The sequence below is a fragment of the Balaenoptera borealis genome (genome assembly GCF_965194805.1).
Source record: "Balaenoptera borealis genome assembly, chromosome: 3".
NCBI lineage: Eukaryota > Metazoa > Chordata > Mammalia > Artiodactyla > Balaenopteridae > Balaenoptera > Balaenoptera borealis.
In genome coordinates, this window is record NC_138866.1 from 111,230,944 (window position 1) to 111,251,324 (window position 20,381).

Consider the following 20,381-nt stretch of genomic DNA (forward strand, 5'->3'; position numbering starts at 1 on the left):
TCCCAAGCTACCATCCAAAGTAAATATATCCTTATTGAAATTTTAAGGGATAAAAGAATAAGTCACTGAAACAGAACTTTTTTTTTTTAAATAAATTTATTTATTTATTTATTTATTTTTGGCTGTGTTGGGTCTTTGTTTCTGTGCGAGGGCCTTCTCTATTTGCGGCGAGCGGGGGCCACTCTTCATCGCGGTTGAAACAAAACTTTTAACCAGATAGTATGAGGAACAAGTGTGAATAAAGAAAGTATCAGCATGAAGGGGGAAGTAACTCACTAATTCTTGGGGTTGGAAGGTGGAGCAGGAAGCTGATTAACAGTAATATTTATGACCAAAGCACAGAGTATGAATGATGAAGTAAACCTGAAATGTTAAGCCAAGAAAAGAAATAGTATTTCATAATATTACATATTACAATATATACTAGAGCTGGACTTATAAGGAGAAGCTGCTCTAGAAGAGTATTCCTTCTTCTAAAGAAATAACAGGGGAGAGAGAGATAAGGTCCTAAATGGTCAGTCCCCACCCTCATCCCTCACCTCACTTCCCTTAGTTCTCCATGCCAGCTGCCATGGTTATCTTTTACTTTTTTGAATGAAACCTCCTCTCTCCCACCACAGGGCCTTTGCACTTACCGATTCCTCTGCATGGAACACTTCCTCTTTCTTTCTGCCCATATTCAACCAAGTTAATTCCCATTTAACCTTAAGGTTTTAGATCTAATTTCACTTAATCAGGAAAGCCTAATCTCCCAGACTAGTTCAAATTTCACTATTATAAACTCTCAACACACTGCATTTCTCCTACAGAGCACTTCATACAGTTGGGATTTTACCTTTATTTGTGTGTTTATGTGATTCATGACTATCTTACCCTCCAGCCTGTAAGTTTCAGAAGGGCTGAGAGTGTGTCTCTTTTGAGTGACCATTGTAACCTCAACACTTTGGCTGGCAAAGAGCAGATACCCATAAATATGTGTTGGATGAATAAAGTAGGGTTTTGCAAAAGCTTTCAATGAACCTGAGGTCAAGATTGCAATGGGAAACATTCAGAAGAGGAAAAAAGAAGAGGAAACAGAAGTACTATCTTCATAATAGTATTAGAGGGTCTATCACACTAGAGGGTCACAGAATAGCAGTGATGAGCTCCCATCTGTTTGAACAACCATATCAAAAGAGTATTGGCTACTGGACCTCTGATCTCCTGGAGAGAAGTTTCTACTGGTGTACTAGTGGGTTCTATTTAAGGTCCAGCCCTATTCAGTATTTTGAACAAGACAGAAAGCTTGCCTATCTTGTTTGCAGATAAGATGAAAGTCAAAAGGTTTATTTTGACAGAATTTAGATTAAAAATAATACCATGGAAATACAAAGCCAAAACCAATAAGATAAAGGTCAATAGAGACACTGTATATGTTAAATCAATCTTGCAAGTACCTGATATGGAAGAGAAGCTGGGTTTGACTACATGGTTTATGTAAAAAAAGACTTGATTGCTGACAACAAATTCATTATGAACAAATGCCATGATACAACTGGTAAAAAATGGTAACTGTCCAGAGGATGGGAACTGATGGTCTCACTTTACTGGTAGATTCTCGAGTACTGTGTCTAGTTCTTAGAGCCAGTCTGAGGCCTGGAAACCTTGAGAAATGAAGAATAGTTGGAGCAGCTGGAGACGTTTCGCCTGCAAAAGTAAACACTAAAGGAAAACAAAAACTGACCTCGTATAGAGACAGCTCACCAAATTTGTACTTCCAACTTAGGAAGAGATACTCTTTCTGAAGCTCTCATGATTTTTTATTTACATGATTTCCAATAAGTTATTTTGCATCCTTATGTTCTTGTTTCATTTATTCTTATTTCATAATTCCTTGTTTGTTTTGTGAATATTATGATTCATTTCTCTCTTTGAGAATTCTTTGAAAAAAACATGTTTATTTTGTTTTCTATTAATCCATCTTTTTTTAGCCAGGGAATGGCCTTTTTTCTCTTTCTTTCTTCCTTCCTTTTTTTTTCTTTTCTTTTCTGTAGATTGTTCTACTGCTTTCATTTGTCTGAGCTGATTTCACTTCTTGATTATTGATTTTGGTGCCAGTCTTTTTAGAAATATTTTCCTTATATGTTTCAGAAATTTGGTTGGTAGGTTTATTTTCAGTGGAAAATTTCTTTCCTTCTTCCTTTGCCTTCCTCTCCTTTTCCTTTCTTTTTCTGTCATCCCACTCCTCTCCCTGTCTTGTGGTTTACTTTTCTTCTACCTGGTTTCTGTGGCTCCCAGTCCAGAGCCAGCTGACATATTGGAGCTCTGGGCTTCTGCCTTACAGTGATAGTAAAAATCCTGCCAACATGTCTGCCAGCTGCTTGGTTAAGTTGCCTCCTAGGCACCTGGCTTTCACGGAGAACATCTATTATTCACTACCTTCACAGAAGCCATACTTTGGGTGGTCTCTACCTGCTTCTAAACTGGAAGAAGTCCATCAGGACTTTGGCTTTTGCTCTATGGCTCTCTGCTTCTGTTCCATTTCTGATCCAAGGAGAGGTACAGAAGAGTGCATAAAACATATATATATAGTTTTTAAAAGAATGACAAAGTGAGAATTTATTGTAACCACCACTGGCTATGTCTTTTACATTCTTCTCTTTATATTTTTTTCTCTCACTGACATGTGCTTGGAATAGTGGGGGCCCCTATGATGGGAACCTCCAATACCATCTTGACAGGGTGCACCTGTCCACTCTAACAGCAGGTGGTGCTCCAGGAACCTCAGTGAGTTTCACTGCCAAACCCTCTGGGTCCTAAGATACACTGATCTCTTCAGGGTTGTAGGCTTTATGAACAGCCCACCACTTTATAATTATTTAGCCCCAGTATCTTCTGACTAGATGTGGTTACTGTTATTGCGTTTTCCTTAAACAGTTGCTCAAGATGTTTATGCCCTCTTCTCTTGACAATAGCTTGTCAATTCAAGTCTGAGAATTCTCTCTCTACAAATTCCACCTGTAAGGAAAGACAGACTCATTTTATACATTGGGTATATTGTCCCAGTACTAAGGCTTACAGGCTTTCAAAAATCTTTGGGAAATATATATTTATTATTTATTTAAATAATTTTATTTAATATTTAAAATATTTTTAATTTAAAAAATAATAAAACGTTTAAAGTAGATAGTATATATAATATTATATGTAATATATAAAAAATAATTATATATCCCAAAGTATAAAGAGAAAATTGTAAAAATTGGAATGGATGTTTATCTTCAAAATTAACATAATTAACGGTTCAATTAGGATTATACACATTTTACATTTTGTAGTATTGATGATTTGAGGTTAGGTTTCTTATTTCATAAGAACCTCTGATCATCTACAGCTGTCAGAAATCATAGCTAACTAAATTATATGATTTACTTTTGGATTAAAAGTTTTAAGTGCAAATTTTATTTTTTTTTATTCTTTTTTTCTTTTTTTTTTTTGGCTGCATTGCATCTTCGTTGCTGCGCGAGGGCTTTCTCTAATTGCTGCGAGCGGGGGCCGCTCTTCCTTGCGGTGCGCGGGCTTCTCACCGCGGTGGCTTCTCTTTGTTGTGGAGCACGGGTTCTAGGTGCTCAGGCTCAGTAGTTGTAGCACGTGGGCTCAGCAGCTGTGGCTTGCAGGCTCTAGAGCGCAGGCTCAGTAGTTGTGGCTCACGGGCTTAGTTGCTCCGCGGCATGTGGGATCTTCCCGGACCAGGGCTCGAACCCGTGTCCCCTGCGTTGGCAGGCGGATGCTTAACCACTGCGCCGCCAGGGAAGTCTGCAGATTTTATTTACAACTTTCTTTTTTTACAACAACAACAAAGTTTTTTAAAAATATGAGGCGTAGATATAACAATATGTTTGATGTGGTGTGGAGCTAGACTTTGAGAAGAGATTTTAAAGGGCCTCAGAGAAATGGAAGGAGCCCAAAAGAGACAAAGAATGGAGACAGTAAAGAGAGAGAAAAGCGGGTCCTGGGGGAAAAGGAGACGCCTGCTGAGCGGCTGCTGTGTGCCAAGCGCTGTTGCAGGAGATGAAGATCCAAAAGTAAAAGTCAAGTCTCTGCAAAGGGTCACAGTCTGGCAAGAAATCAGATTAGTTCAGTGAAACATAAGTGTTAAGTGTTATTAAGGAGGCGTGTGCACTGGGGGTCTAGGTGTGGCGAGAGCTCCCATGGGGACGGGGACTAGGAAGGCTTCTCTGAGGAGGTGACACTTGATCTAAGGGGAGGCAGAGAAGGAAAAGTGGGGGGGGGGGGGGAGAAAGATGAAGAAATATCAAGAAAGAGACGAGGCAAAGAAAAAAAGGAAAAGAGGAAGGACTCGATGCGATCGGCACTCCGGCCATCGGGCCTCGACTGCTAGGGCCTGAGCGCAGTCACCGCCCCCTCCCCTCCTCCCCTCCCTTCCCCGCACCTCTGCCGCCCGCCAGGCCTGCGCGAGCTCTGAAGCTGCCGGCTCGCCAGAGACGCCATGTACCGGCTCCTGTCAGCCGTGACAACCCGGGCCGCGACCCACGGGAGCTGCGCCTGGGGCTGCGGGCGGCGCGCAGCTCACCAGCGTGCCAGGCTGCCGCCGCTCGGCCCCGTCTGGGTCGGGGGCCTCGGGCTGGGTCTGGGGCTGGCGCTCGGGGTGAAGCTGGCCGGCAGGCTGAGGGGTGCGTCCCCCGCGCCGCCCACCGCGGCCCCAGACCCCGAGACGCCGCCTCAGGCCGAGCCGCTGCCGCCGCAGGAGCAGCCCCTCGCCCAGTGGTCTCCGCAGACCCCGACGCCGCCGCACTCCAGGCGCTTTGCCAGAGCCATCGACCGCAGCCGCGACCTCCTGCACAGGATCAAGGTGCGGCTACGGGGGGCGTAGGCGGCCGGGAACCCGGCGCCCCACCCCCGGCGTCACCCCGGCATGAGGCCGTTTGGTGGTCATCTCTCGGGGCGAGCGGACGCCACCCCGGGCGGCTGGATGCCCGCGGTCGGCTTCCGAGAAAGACTTCCCGTTTCCCGACCTCCCGGCCACGGTCAGATGCTCTCGAGGGGTTGCCCAAGTCGGGGCGGAGGTCACGGCCCGCCTCAGGGACCGCCCCTTCCCCTCAGTGCTCCCAGTGGGCACACCCCTCACGGTTAACTCCCGGCTGGCCGGGCCGAGGTGGGCGGGGCCCGGGCCGAGGGAAGCGCCACCGGAGGAAGGCGCTGGCGGACGTGCCAGGGATTTCGGCCTGTCTTTGAACTGTTCTTTCCCCTTGGCTCTTAGGATGAGGTGGGCGCACCGGGCATTGTGGTTGGAGTCTCTGTAGATGGAAAAGAAGTCTGGTCAGAAGGTGGGCTCAGAATAGTTTTATTTATTGGCTTGTTTTGTGCCAGTCGGTGAATGAAATCTTGATGTGTTACTGTTTGGCGTGAATCCCATGAAGTGCTGTTCAGTTTTCATAAAACCATACATACTGTAGAGAAAACTAACCGACTAAAGAATTGGACTTTCTATAAACAGCAGGGTTTAAAGTGTGACTCTGGTGAGTAAACTGAAGTCTTAAAGATGGTTTGTTGTATTCTCAAAGTGGTGTATAGAACGGTCTGTTAACTGCACATTTGTTGATAACCCTTATGACTAGATAAAACGTCAGAATTTAATGTTTTTCTTTTTTAGTTCAGTCAACAATTTACTGAGTCCCCCATTCTGTAAAATGCACTGTACTAAGAACAGGGGATACACATGATTCCTTGTCCTTAATGAGCTTACAATCTATTAGTTTTTTTTGTTTGTTTTTACCTATGCAGAGGTGTCAGCTATTTTTTCAAACGAAAAGCTAGCAGTTTTGGAAGAGAGACTTCTAATCATTTTATGATACTTTTATCAAAGCATTTTATAATTTGATTTACTTTTTCATTGCACACAAATTGGTCCAACTCATCACAGCAGGTTTTTAGGTAGTACCTTTAGAAGTTGATAGGAGCAGTAAGGTTTTGAATTTAAAGAAAAATGATTCTTCCTTCAAGTTTAAGTGTACCCCGATCAACATTTATGACAGATATTGTAATCCAAAATTATATAAAAGTCAGCTCTATAGGTGAGGGCTTTGTTTTTATGCAGATATTTTTCAGCATAATCTGCATTTACAGGTGAAAATAATTATTGTATGCCTTTTCGTTCTTTTCAGATCTCAGTTCATTGTATGTCTCAGATTTCCACATCTTTATCCTGTAGAAGATGAAACCAAACTTAAAATATTTTCTAGAAGGAGCTTTAAATTAGTAGTACATTGTTTTTCTTCTGACTTGCGCTGAATTAAATTGATGATTAACTAGATTGGGTTTGCAGGGCATCTTTTCACATTTGTTTTTATTGGTTATTTTAAGGAATTTAGTAGAAACTCACTGAAAAATCAAGAATAAATGTAATCTGAAGAACAATGATATTTTCTTTAAAGAATGTAGAGTAACTTATTTAAAATGTGGAATAACCAAATTGTTTAGATAAGCTAAGAAACATTAGTAACTGAATCAGAAAATTACTGTTGTGTACAGGGTACAATTTCAGTTTAGTTATAAGGTTAAATTGTTAGGCTTACTGTTGTCAGTATTGCTAAGACTCATCCCTTATATATTGAGTTTTAATTAATTTATACAAGTGGAATATCTTTTCCTTTAGATAAACACATAGAATGTTTTAAGATAGTATTATTACAGTTTTTGAAGACTCCTTTGACCATGAAGCCTATTAATAGTGACTTTTTGCTTTTTTTCCCAAAGGTTTAGGTTATGCTGATGTTGAGAATCGTGTACCATGCAAGCCAGAGACAGTTATGAGAATTGCCAGTATCAGCAAAAGCCTCACCATGGTTGCTATTGCCAAACTGTGGGAAGCAGGGAAACTGAATCTTGATATTCCAGTACAACATTATGTTCCTGAATTCCCAGAAAAAGAATATGAAGGTGAAAAGGTAATAAATCTCGCAGTTCATTTTTCTAATGACATTTAAGTGGTTTAAAAGCTTTCATAGGATTCTTTAGTTTGTTTTTAATTATTGTTAATGGATTAAAGTTTTGTTTTATCCAGATAATAACCGAGTGGGTATTTTTCTGAAATTTGAGGCTAAAGGTGTGTACAGGACACATTATTCTAGCAGCATTTTAAAATGGAAAATATTGCTGAAACATTATTCCAGGGCTACTAACTTTTTATTACGCAGTTTCATATTGTAATTAAATTTTCATGTTTTTACAATTAGGTTTCTGTCACAACAAGATTATTGATTTCCCACTTAAGTGGAATTCGTCATTATGAAAAGGACATGAAAAAGGTGAAAGAAGAGAAAGCTTATAAAGCCTTGAAGATGATGAAAGGGACGATGGAATCTGACCAAGAAAAAGAGTTAAAAGAAAAAGGAGGCAAAAGTAATGAAAAGAATGACTTTGCTAAAGCTAAGATAGAGCAAGATAATGAAGCCAAAGGCCGCAATTCAAAACCTTGCAAGAGAAAGAATGATTTTGAACAAGGCGAATTATATTTGAAAGAAAAATTTGAAAATTCAATTGAATCCCTAAGATTATTTAAAAATGACCCTTTGTTCTTTAAACCTGGTGAGTGTTAATTTCTTCTTTTTACAAAGTCATCATTACTGAAGTATTAATTTTCAGAAAATGCAAAGTGATACCATCCTGAGTGCATTCAGTGTGGTTGATGATTATGGCATGGGTTTTGTTGTCAGATGTTTGCTTTTTTGTCTGTAGTTCTTAACAAAGCCTAGCATCCAGGCAGTTAGTTGTTTGATTTAGCTTCATTGGAGGCTACCTAGACATTTAGAGGATTCTCAGTATCAAGATATTCATGGAAAAATTAAATATTGGAATAATTCTCCAAATAAAATCTAAACCGAAGTTGGCATGATAAAGTATTGCTAATATTTTAGTATTTCATTAGTATTTAACTTAGTATTTAAATTGTTCAACTACTTTTGTGCTTTCATTTCTTAAAGAAATTAGTATGCATCAACTAAATTTTATTTCCCAAAAAGCTGATCTATAAAAATAACTTTTTCTGTATATTTTTTGATATGATGCCTACTGAAACCACTTTATCTTTAAATTTATTGCAGGTTTATGTACTTGTATTCCATTTTCATTTTAAAACTTGATTGTGGGAATTCCCTGGTGGTCCAGTGGTTAGGGCTCTGTGCTTCCATGGCAGGGGGCACAGGGTTCGTCCCTGGTTGGGGAACTAAGATCCCACAGGCCGCGCAGTGCAGCCAAAAAAAACCAAAAAACAAACAAAAAAACTGATAAGTGTATGGATCATCATTTTATTCTTGTGTTAGAGACATGGAATAAGCAGGGCCATTGCAAAGTTGACTAAATTTGTTAATATATCATCCGTGATCTTTACCTAAATGCTAACGTAAAATATTCCAGTTTTAAAGATATGCCAATTTTCAGTGGGAAAATATTTTACATGTTTTTAAATAATAATGAAGCATTTTCTTTTTTTTCCCCCTTAAAATGATGTCTCAAGGTAGTCAGTTTTTGTATTCAACTTTTGGCTATACCCTATTGGCAGCCATAGTAGAAAGAGCTTCAGGATATAAATATTTGGACTATATGCAGAAAATATTCCATGACTTGGATATGCTGACAACTGTGCAGGAAGAAAATGAGCCAGTGATTTACAATAGAGCAAGGTAAATGAATACCTTCTGGTGTGTCTAGCTGTATTGCATCTTTACACTGTTATCAATTTAAAGTCACATTTTCCTTGTCTCCATTCCAAAATCAACTTGCCACATTTTGGGAGCTTTTCTACATGTCTGTTTTTCCACCAATAATGTAGGGAAAATAAAATATATTTTATTTTTCAAATACACATATATTTGAAGTACCCCAAGATCCTTAGGTGAAAGATAGCAATAATAATTTAAGCACATGAATAATTAAACCAAAATTGCACCCATCATGGGCATCTATAATTTGCTCTTCCATCATCCCTTTTTTTATGTTTTCGTTAATGCTTTATTTACCTTTTATTTTTTTAATTGTTTTTTTAATTTTGAAATTATCTCATACTTATAGAAAAGTTACACGAACTAGTACAAAGAATTTTCATATATGCTTCAACCAGATTCCCCACATGTTAATCATTTTACCACATTGCTTTATCTGTCAGTCTCTATGTTATTTTTTTCTCAGCCATTTGGAAATCAGTTGCAGACATGGTACCCCTTATACTTAAATGGTACCCATAAATACTTAAATGTGTATTTTCTAAAAATAAGGACATCCAGGAAATTAATATCAACACAAGGTTCATATCAAATCTACAGACCTTATTCAAATTTTGCCAGTTGTCCCAATAATGTCCTTTATAACAAAAGGAAAAAAACTTTTTTTCTGGTGCAGGGTCTAATATAAGCTTACACATTACGTTTAGTCGTCAAGTCTCTCAGAAGTCACGTGAGTTCAATTTGTTCCATTACTGGTGATGGTAATTTTAATCACTTTGTTGAGGTGGTATATACCAGGTTTCTCCACTGTAAAAGTTTGAAAATCATTTTATTGAAATGTATCAAACTAAAATTTTATCATAATTTTTACAAGTAATTTGTAAAAAAGGCATAGGAAGAGAATTTGGGGACTAAAGACTAACATGAGTTTTACGATTATGGTGTTTTCTTTTCCATTTTACTCTTATTATTTGGTTTGTTAGAAAGGTAACAACACATTTAACTGTGCTTAAATCAGCTGTTACTTTTACTTTTTATGTTTCCATTAGAGAACATGATTTACAAATGGCTTAATGGTACTTGACTAGATGAAATGGTAGATTTTTTAGCTTTATCTTCCTATCTCCATACTAGTTTTGTTCAATTTTCTGTTGTATTTAGTTAAATTACCATTTTTAAATTACCAGCTTATTCAAAAGGATCAAATATGCATTGCAAATCAGCCTGAAAGTTTTTTTGAACCTAAAAGAAATTAGGTTAGCAGCAAGCAATGAATTTTAATTTTTAAATGGCCTGTAGTTTTTTTGTTTTGGGTTTTTTTTTTAATATTTATTTGGTTGAGCTGCATCTTAGTTGTGGCAGGCGGGCTCCTTAGTTGCAGCTTGCGGGCTCCTTACTTGTGGCTCACAGGCTCCTTAGTTGTGGCATGCGAACTCTTAGTTGCAGCGTGCATGTGGGATCTAGTTCCCTGACCAGGGATCAAACCCGAGCCCCCTGCATTGGCAGCACGGAGTCTTAACCACTGCTCCGCCAGGGAAGTCCCTGTAGTTTTTTTCTTTTTTATTCTCTCTTTTTTTTTTTATTGAAGTGTAGTTGATTTACAACGTTGTGCTAATTTCTGCTGTATAGCAAAGAGACTCAGTTATACACATATATACACTCTTTTTTTATATTCTTTTCCATTATGTTTTATCCCAGGAGATTATGGATACAGTCCCCTGTGCTATACAGTGAGACCTTGTTGTTTATCCATTTTAAATGTAATAGTTTGCATCAAGTAACCCCAAACTCCCAGTCCATCCCTCTCCCTTCCTCACCACCCTTGGCAACGACAAGTCTGTTCTCTATGTCTGTGAGTCTGTTTCTGTTTTGTAGATAGGTTCATTTGTGCCATATTTTAGATTCCACATATAAGTGATATCGTATGGTATTTGTCTTTCTCTTTCTGACTTACTTCACTTAGTATGATAATCTCTAGTTGCATCCATGTTGCTGCAAATGGCATTATTTCATTCTTTTTTTATGGCTGAGTAGTATTTCATTGTATATATGTACCACATCTTCTTTATTCATCTGTTGATGGACATTTGGATTGTTTCCGTGTCTTGGCTATTGTGAATAGTGCTGCTATGAACGTAGGTGTGCATATATCTTTTTGAATTACAGTTTTATCCAGGTATATGCCCAGGAGTGGGATTGCTGGGTCACATGCTAACTCTATTTTTAGTTTTTTGAGGAACCTCCATACTGTTTTCCATAGTGGCTGCACCAAGTTACATTCCCAAGCAACAGTGTAGGAGGGTTCCCTATTCTCCACACCCTCTCCAGCATTTGTTATTTGTAGACTTTGTAATGATGGAAATGGCCTGTAGTTTTCAACCACTTCAGACAGTGTTTATTATTTTTAGGTCCAACATTATATTCTACTGGAAAGCATAAGAAAAAAATGACAAATACCTGAAGTTGTCAGTTGAATCTAGAAAAGATTCTCTAATAAAGATGGCATAGACGCATGACCTTATTTTGATTCAAATCTAGGCATTTGATAACAAATGCCTACACTTAGATATAAGGGAGAATCATTGAGCCTCTTTTCTCAGCTGAAAATTAAGGCTCCATGAATGTGAAGACTGCAAGGCAGCTGTCATTTGCTGTTTTGTTAGTGAGTGGTTAATTTACGATGCACAGAAATCAAAATGTGGCATATGATGGTGAGTTCATTTCATTTTATCTCCCATTCTTTGAAAAAGGCAGTGGGTTTCTGTTTCTACTGTTAAAGGTTCCTGTCAACTCTGGGTTTTTTCTTTAGGTTTTAGTTGTGCCCGATAATGCTAAAGGGGTAAGTGATTCATTTTAGGTAGATTAAATGGGCTGCAGAAATAAAATAGGACACTAAAAGAAGAAGGAAATATGTTACCAAGGAAAAGGTTCTGTCCATTTGCTTTGTTTTTATTTTACTTGATACAGTATCTGTTTGGGCCTCTAGAGCTCAACTCTATGATTCTTTTTTTATTTTTGTAGTAATTATTTCAAAAGAGCTTAGTAATTATTTCACCAGCTTTGGGGAAAAGTTCAGGGAGTAAAAGAAATCTTTTCATAGATGTGTGTATTAAAAAAAAAACCTTAAAGTAAAATTTAGTAAATGCATGTGTTTCTATTCATTTGTTTTATGGTACCATTGTACAAGAAATAAAATTCCCAGCAAAAGTTTGCAGCTTTGTTATCTAGTCTACTGACCCCTTGTTATAACCATAAATATGTTTACATTATCTTGACTTAGGCTTTTTAGAGTTACTGTATCCCAAGAGTAAATATTTATCATCTTTATCATTTCTCTGTGTGTATGTGTGTGTGTTTAAAATAGTGCCTCCCAGTGTCTGTCACCTGTTTAAGGTATTCCCCCAGAATCTCACTCCAAAATACTACTTACATTTCTTTGGCCAGAATTTTAGCAACAGGCCACATTCAGCTGTAAGGAATGCAGAGAAATTAGTTTTTAGCTGGGTGCACTGTTGTCCTGAATAAAACTGGGGTTTCTTAAATGGAAGAATAGGAACATTGATTCTGTATATGCAAATAAATACATTGATTCTGTATTTCAAGTATACTCTGTATAGGCAAGTAAACTAAATAACCCTTTAAGCAAAGACCACAGGGGAATGGAGTGAATGTTCTTGCCACTGAAAGACACTCAGTTTGTTGATGGGGGAATCCTTAGTCAATGCATTAGCTTATTATTAGACTCTGTTCGTATTTTCTCTGTGTTTGGCACAATACTTGCAACAAAAATCTCTTTCATAATTGGATAGGACCAAAACCAAATAAAATGAATGTTTTCTGAAGGGTTTGCTGTATTTTGACAGTATAGATATGGTCTTTACCTTCTCTTATTATCTTAATTATTATTTATTATCTTTATTTTCTAGAGTATCTTCTAAAATTAAGCATTGTTCCTTATGAAGCTCTTTTTTATGCCTTTAGCTGATGGACTCTAGTAGTAGGTTCAGTCCATGTTAATGCTAAATGTTAGAGTGGGATTGGTGTTTATAATATGCATTTTAAATTCTGTGGTTTTTTTAACTTCTCATAGCAATAAAATACAAAGTGATGCATAATTGTTTGTAAAGGCATTTAAGAAGCTTTTAAAAATTTATTTTGAATTTATAAGTTTGTAGATGTATATTTCTTTGATAATATAATCTTGTGCAGAAACTAGGGATTCTTAAATAAGTAGGAAGAGGCTGTTTGTCATCTGGCATCATTCCATCAATTATTCAGTTACAAAGATGTCCCAGTAACTTAAGAACTTGTGTCTATAATTCCATTCTTTTTAGTGCAGAAATTCCTTAAGAATTTGAAATAGTAAAGTTATCTTTCAGCTGAACAAAATTATTTTCATGAGAAGTCATTAATTTGTCCTCTGTGAAAAGGAATTAAAGTCTTGAATTTACCTTTTTAAAGTTTAGAATTCTATATTAAAGTCTAAAATTCTCCATATATTTATACTTGAAAAAAGGAGTGACTGAGTCATCCTAATTTCCAGCCTTGATGTAGGTGCTTTGAAATGCTTTATTAAAAGTTGCACAAAGCTGATTATTAACCAAAATAGATTGGTAGTTCTCTCCTGCTTTACAAACTTGGAGTTCACTGTAATAAATATATTTCTCAGTGAGAAAACGTATTTTTGTTATTCTGTTATGTGGCTTCTTTGAGATTTGATTGGCTGGGAATACAAGTGTAATCAGTTGAGGCAGAAAGTAATGGGGACCTAAAATACAGGAGTAGCCATAGGAATGGAAGGAGGGAGAAAGGTCGGACAGAAAGCTGAGGTTGAATGAGGATTTATCATTATTGGATATGAGAGATTTGAGGGCAAGAGAGGCAAGAAAGGTATTAATGGAGAGGAGACATATACGAAGGTTCAGCAGAGAGTAGTTTTGGACATGTTCATTTTGAGAACTGAGGAGACCACATATCAAATCATTGGTTCTCAGGAGAGCATATTAAGATCCTCTGTAGACTTTTTTCTTTTTTTTAACCTTCAGAGCACATACCTGTGGTCACTCCTGCTTCACCCAATATTATGACTTGGACTTTTGGGGGACATATAAGAATCTTGACAGAAGAAAGAGGAGTCCTTTTTCAAATTATATATGCCCACTATCCCTTCAGAGTTATGAATTTTGAAGGGAGGGATGAGGACCACTGCTGATTCTGATAAACAACATTGAGAAGAAAACAAATCTGAGAATTATTAATGCTAGTAGAAAATCCGATGGTACATTTGGGACAGAGTTTGTGGTACAGCTGCAGTTTTGTAGTTATCTCTGTATAAGAGAAGAGCTGGGACACTGGAACCACTGGTGATTGGAGGGATATGGGGAATCATAGGATTGAGAGTGAGAAGAGAGAGCGCAGAGCAAAGTGGCCTGCAGGGAGTGTCAGCGAAGTGCTGGGTCACAGTGCTACAGGGGCAGTTAGGATGAGGACCATAAAAAGGGAATTAGAAGATCTTGATAACCCGCAAGAGAGCTGTTTAGCAGAGATGGGGGAACAGAAGCCAGATTTTACGGAATTGAATGAATGGAGAGGGTGAATGCATGGAAACAGCAGGTGCGGACTGTCTCATGTAGTTTGGCAGTGAATGAGAGTGGAAGGACTGGTAGCTGGAAGCTGTAACAAGGGTAAAAAAAAAAAAAGAAAAGTTTTTTTTTCCTTAGGGTATAGAAAACTAGAGCATTTTGTGAACTAAGGTGAAGGAGTCAAAATTCCTAGCATGGCACAGAAAGTCCTTTGTGAGCTGTGCCCTGTCCCATATCTACTCCTCCGGCATCACCTTTTAAAGCTCTCTGCTTCAGTCAGACTGAACTATTTTGCTCCCCAGCAAAGTGAGGAACCATTTCAACAAGGCTAGCTTCCTTAAAAAACTACAAATAGAACTACCATATGACCCAGCAATCCCACTACTGGGCATATACCCTGAGAAAACCATAGTTCAAAAAGAGTCATGTACCAAAATGTTCATTGCAGCTCTATTTACAATAGCCAGGACATGGAAGCAACCTAAATGTCCATCGACAGATGAATGGATAAAGAAGATGTGGCACATATATACAATGGAATATTACTCAGCCATAAAAAGAAATGAAATGGAGGTATTTGTAATGAGGTGGATGGAGTTAGAGTCTGTCATACAGAGTGAAGTAAGTCAGAAAGAGAAAAACAAATACAGTATGCTAACACATATATACGGAATCTAAGGGAAAAAAAAAAAAGCCATGAAGAACCTAGTGGCAAGACGGGAATAAAGACACAGACCTACTAGAGAATGGACTTGAGGATATGGGGAGGGGGTGGGGTGAGATGTGACAGGGTAAGAGAGTGTCATGGACATATATACACTACCAAATGTAAAATAGATAGCTAGTGGGAAGCAGCCGCATAGCACAGGGAGATCAGCTCGGTGCTTTGTGACCACCTAGAGGGGTGGGATGGGGAGGGTGGGAGGGAGGGAGATGCAAGAGGGAAGAGATATGGGAACATATTATATGTGTATAACTGATTCACTTTGTTATAAAGCAGAAGCTAACACACCATTGTAAGGCAATTATACTTCAATAAAGATGTTTAAAAAAAAAAAAAAAACAAGGCTAGCTCTCACTAGTGCTCAGGATTCCTCACGTCCATCTTGCTAGTCATCCCACAACCTGTTACTCAAAGCGATATTGGAATCACGTGGGAGCCTGTTAGAACTGCAGAATTTGGGGCCCTCCCCAGATGTACTGAAGCAGAATCTGCATTGTAACAAAATCTCCAGGTGATTCATATGGTGCTCTGAAATTTAAGAACTGTCCCACAAGATTATTGGACAGTTAGCCCTTTGAGAGCAGCCACAGGTGTATGGTTTTTCTTTTCTCTCCAGTGCCTTGCAAGGGGTCTCCATTAAATACTAGCCAACAAATGATGCTTTCACGTGTTCAACATATTTAACAAGTACTTAGTGGATGGCCAGTACTGTTCTAGATAAGGGAAGCATCAATGAACCAGGTAGATAAGATTCGTGCCTTTATGAAACTTACATTCTATGGGAAGAGACAGACAAGTACGTAAACTAAGAATCTCAGATATGAGAAGAAAATAGAACAGGGTGATGGGATATAGAGGGAGAGGATGTTAATGGGGAGATCTATTTAAAATATATTGGTTTTAGGCCATGTTTGTTGAGTTGAAACACGAATAATAAGGAAAGCTAGTTTGCCTTATTGCAAATACAGAAAGAAGTCTGGCATGAAAGAAGTAAGGCAAGATGTTGTATGTGATGAGGTCAAATAGGTAAGCAAGGGCTAAATTATACTGGACAATGAGTATCAATGCCTTTAAACCCACTGCCCCTTAATTTAACAAATATGTTATAACACCTCCTGTAATATCTGAAATGAAAGAGATCATATAACCTACACTCAATACTCTAAAATATAAAGAAGAAATAAAAGGAATATTTATAATTTATAATAAATAATAGATATCTCAATATGATAATGTTTACTCAAAACCACATGAGAAGACATAATAAAGTCAACTGCAACTTAATACATAAAATTACTTTAAATGTGTCAACAAAATGCAGACCAATACAGGTTTATTGCATTGGTGCTTCAACTCATGTCCTTGGTGGCTAACTCTGGCTAAAGTTTTGAGCAAAATAGAGTTTGATCTTCAGTTTTCACAGTGGTTACATTCAAGAAAAATACATTGTAGAGTACAAAGTACTTCGTATTTACATATAAAATGGAGAGGGTTCTAGGCTCAGCTAGTTATAAACAGATTCTTTACTTACATGGGTATCTTGTAGGATAGTTGATCTCACAGGATATAGGAGAATGCACCACTGTGTGGGACTTTCCCATACACCACGGGACATTAGGACCCTTGGGCCCCTATCCACTAAATGTCAGTAAGAGCCCTCTAATAATTTTGACAACTAAAAAAATGCCTCTTAAAAACAATAGGAAAATTTTTAAAGATTGGATGATGATGTAAATGCATTTTAAAACAAAGATGGGAGTTTCTGGCTCACTTTGGATGGCCTCAATCTTCTCAGTAAAATGACTGGACCTGAGATAGGGTAGAGGACTGAGGGTGGAAGAGGTTGGGAATACCTATTATGAAGAGTATACCAAGGAGTACCCAGGAAAAGAATAAAAGGATTTGAGAACAGCAGTGAAGACCCTTAGCAAGAGTATGAATTTATACCAGTCAGCTTTGTTATATGAATTCCTGGAGCCTTTCTTGATAGATAAGGGGTACCTAGATTTATTTAGGATTGATGGATTGGTGTAGTGTTAGTTCAAAAACGTGCTAATGAGACCACAGCTGAAATAGTTGAAACGGCTGATATAGTTCAGCCTAGAAGAGAAAATCAGGGGAAACCACTGGAAACTAAAAGACCTGGGAAAATTGGGACGACTCAAGGGGAATGGATGAAGGTCCCATTGAGGGCAGAAAGCAGGTTCATCTGGAGAGCGGGAAGGGTTGGAAGTCATAGTCCTAGGAAGAAATGTCTGAGTTTGAGACCTTAGTGATAAAACAGTTTAAAGTGATGATGAGATTCAGGTCTGACAGTGCTTATGAATAGCCAAGTTAGGATGAAGATGAAGGTCATTACAGGTGAGACTGTCAGCAAACTGAAAACCTAAGAACACCATTTTTTTTTAAATTTATTTATTTTATTATTTATTTTTGGTTGCATTGAGTCTTCATTGCTACACGCAGCTTTCTCTAGTTGTGGCGAGTGAGGGCTACTCTTCGTTGCGGTGCACGGGCTTCTCATTGCAGTGGCTTCTCGTTGTGGAGCACAGGCTCTAGGCACGCGGGCTTCAGTAGTTGTGGCACACAGACTCAGTAGTTGTGGCTCCTGGGCCCTAGAGCACAGGCTCAGTAGTTGTGGCTCACAGGCTTATTTGCTCCACGGCATGTGGGATCTTCCCAGACCAGGGCTCGAACCCATGTTCCCTGCATTGGCAGGTGGATTCTTAACCACTGTGCCACCAGGGAAGCCCTAAAACACCATTTTATTATGAAACTTGAAAGGAAGGAGGCTCATGAGCCAAGTGTCCTTTTTTTGTTTATGTTGTGATTTCATTTCATGTACCTAATGTTTATGGTACCGTCTCCTCATATTAGAATGGAAACCCCATGAGGTTATTCTCTTTTGTTTACACTTTATCCCAACATCCAAACAGTGCCTGGCACATAGTGAGTGTTCCATCAATAACTGTTGAATGCTTGAATGAATAACAGCTACCATTTATTAAGTACCTGTCAGAAATATGCAAAGTGCTTTATACATTTATTTCTAACTCTGCAAAGTAGCTGTTTTTGTCCCCATTTTACAAATTAGGATGGAAGCAGAGAGGCAACAGACTGCCTGGATTTTAATCCAGCTCTGCCTCTTAAAAACTCTGTGGCTTTGGACAAGTTATTTATATTCTCTGTGCCTCAGTTTCCTCATCTGTAAAATAGGAATTATAATATTACCTACCTCCTAACATTGTTACAAGAATAAATTAGTTCATACTTATATAGTTCTTAGAACAATGCCTGGAACATAGTAAGAACTGTATAAGTCAGGGGTCCCCAACCCCCGGGCCACAGACCGGTAACGGTCTGTGGCCTATTAGAAACTGGGCCGCACAGCAGGAGGTGAGCGGTGGACAAGCGAGTGAAGCTTCATCTGTATTTACAGCCACTCCCCATCGCTCGCATTACCGCCTGAGCTCCGCCTCCTGTCAGATCAGCGGTGACATTAGATTCTCATAGGAGCGCGAGCCCTACTGTGAACTGCACATGCGAGGGACCTAGGTCGTGTGCTCCTTATGAGAATCCAATGCCTGATGATCTGAGGTGGAGCTGAGGTGGTGATGCTAGCGCTGGGGAGCGGCTGCAAATACAGATTATCTTTAGCAGAGGGTTTGACTGCACAGACACCATAATAAACCAACTGCTTGCAGACTCATATCAAAGCCCTATCAGTGAGTGGCAAGTGAAAACACGCTCAGGGCTCCCACTGATTCTGCATTATGGTGAGTCATATAATTATTTCATTATATATTACAATGGAATCATAATAGAAATAAATTGCACAATAAATGTAATGTGCTTGAATCATCCCGAAACCATCCCCCCTCCGCCCTGGTCTGTGGAAAAATTGTCTTCCATGAAACCGGTCCCTGGTGCCAAAAAGGTTGGGGACCGCTGGTATAAGTGTTTGTTAATCAAATCAAATAAGCGTAGCCAGTAAGGGTGAGAGTTGGGATTCAAACTGAGATTTGCTAACTCCTGCTTCTTCCACTACACCAAGAAAGTACCATATCACATCATTATGCACAATATATCTATGTATTTTTAACCAGGAGATATAGTCTCCTTACAAATATTAACCTTATTTCTGAACATCCCCATATGTACATTTTCAGTTATAAAATTTACATGTGGCACATGATTCATTGAGCCCAGGGACTGAAAATGTCTACCAAACATTAGGTGTTTCTGCATGTGCACGGGGAAAATATATATCATGTGTAGTACTAATCAGTACAGTTTTTACAGGTATTAGAAGTTTGATACACTTAGCATGGGCAAGCCTTGCCAATAGAAAAAACAACCCACTTTCTACACTTTAATTAGTTATCTGTGTTTCATTTGATTTGAATCATACTGAAAATTAGTGGTTAGTTTCTGAGAAAGTATGTTCACTACAGTGAAATACAATCTGTCTCGTGTATACGTTTTCCTATTCATCTTCATGTATAAAGTCAATAAAAGACTATCAAATTTTTAATGACTATTCTTATTTCATTTTAGATTTTATGTTTACAATAAAAAGAGACGTCTTGTCAACACACCTTACGTGGATAACTCCTATAAATGGGCTGGTGGTGGATTTCTGTCTACAGTAGGTGACCTTCTGAAATTTGGGAATGCAATGCTGTATGGTTACCAAGTCGGGCTGTTTAAGAACTCAAATGAAAATCTTTTACCTGGATATCTCAAACCAGAAACAATGCTTATGATTTGGACACCAGTGCCTAACACAGAGATGTCTTGGGATAGAGAGGGTAAATATGCAATGGCATGGGGTGTTGTGGAAAAGAAGCAAACATATGGTTCTTGTAGGAAGCAACGGCATTATGCCTCACATACTGGAGGTGCAGTGGGTGCCAGTAGTGTCCTACTGGTCCTTCCTGAAGAACTGGATGCAGCAACTATAAATAACAAGTTTCCCCCAAGAGGAATAGTTGTTTCTATCATATGTAACATGCAATCTGTTGGCCTCAACAACACTGCTTTAAAGATTGCTCTGGAATTTGATAAAGACAGATCAGACATGCCTTAACATCACAGGTGCAAAACGAGCCATTATGGTTTTGTTTTTATTTGTTTGTTTTTTTGAAACATTAAAGTCCCCAAATACATGAGATTTTAAAGAATAAATTTGTAATAGAGTATAATTGAATGCAGAGAATTGTGTACCTCTAATTGCTTAATTTTGTAATTGTCTTTTATTGTAAGATGAATTCTTTATACTCAGGGAAGTAACTATATTTTTACTTTTTGAAAAAAGTGTTAATTCTTGAAATAAAATATTCTGATAAAAATGTA

At 38.4% G+C, this 20,381-nt stretch overlaps 1 protein-coding gene across 4 annotated transcripts; it reads left to right on the forward strand.

Annotated features, from left to right (window-relative positions):
• Nucleotides 1-237: 237 nt before the first annotated feature.
• Nucleotides 238-20,381, forward strand: LACTB (lactamase beta; the record flags this gene model as incomplete). Of its 4 annotated transcripts, none has more annotated exons than XR_014242123.1 (6): nt 894-4,852; nt 5,261-5,327; nt 6,757-6,947; nt 7,236-7,587; nt 8,520-8,681; nt 19,584-19,722. XR_014242123.1 is itself a non-coding variant. In XM_082383342.1 (6 exons), the coding sequence occupies exons 1-6, from the start codon at nt 4,490-4,492 to the stop codon at nt 20,113-20,115; spliced, it is 1,671 nt and encodes a 556-aa protein (XP_082239468.1). In that variant the 5' UTR covers nt 2,075-4,489. The 4 variants fall into 4 exon arrangements, 3 of the variants coding, with proteins under 3 accessions (XP_082239469.1, XP_082239470.1, XP_082239468.1); XM_082383342.1 differs by having other exon boundaries at nt 2,075-4,852; nt 8,516-8,681; nt 19,584-20,381; XM_082383343.1 differs by lacking the exon at nt 19,584-19,722 and having other exon boundaries at nt 238-4,852; nt 8,516-8,685.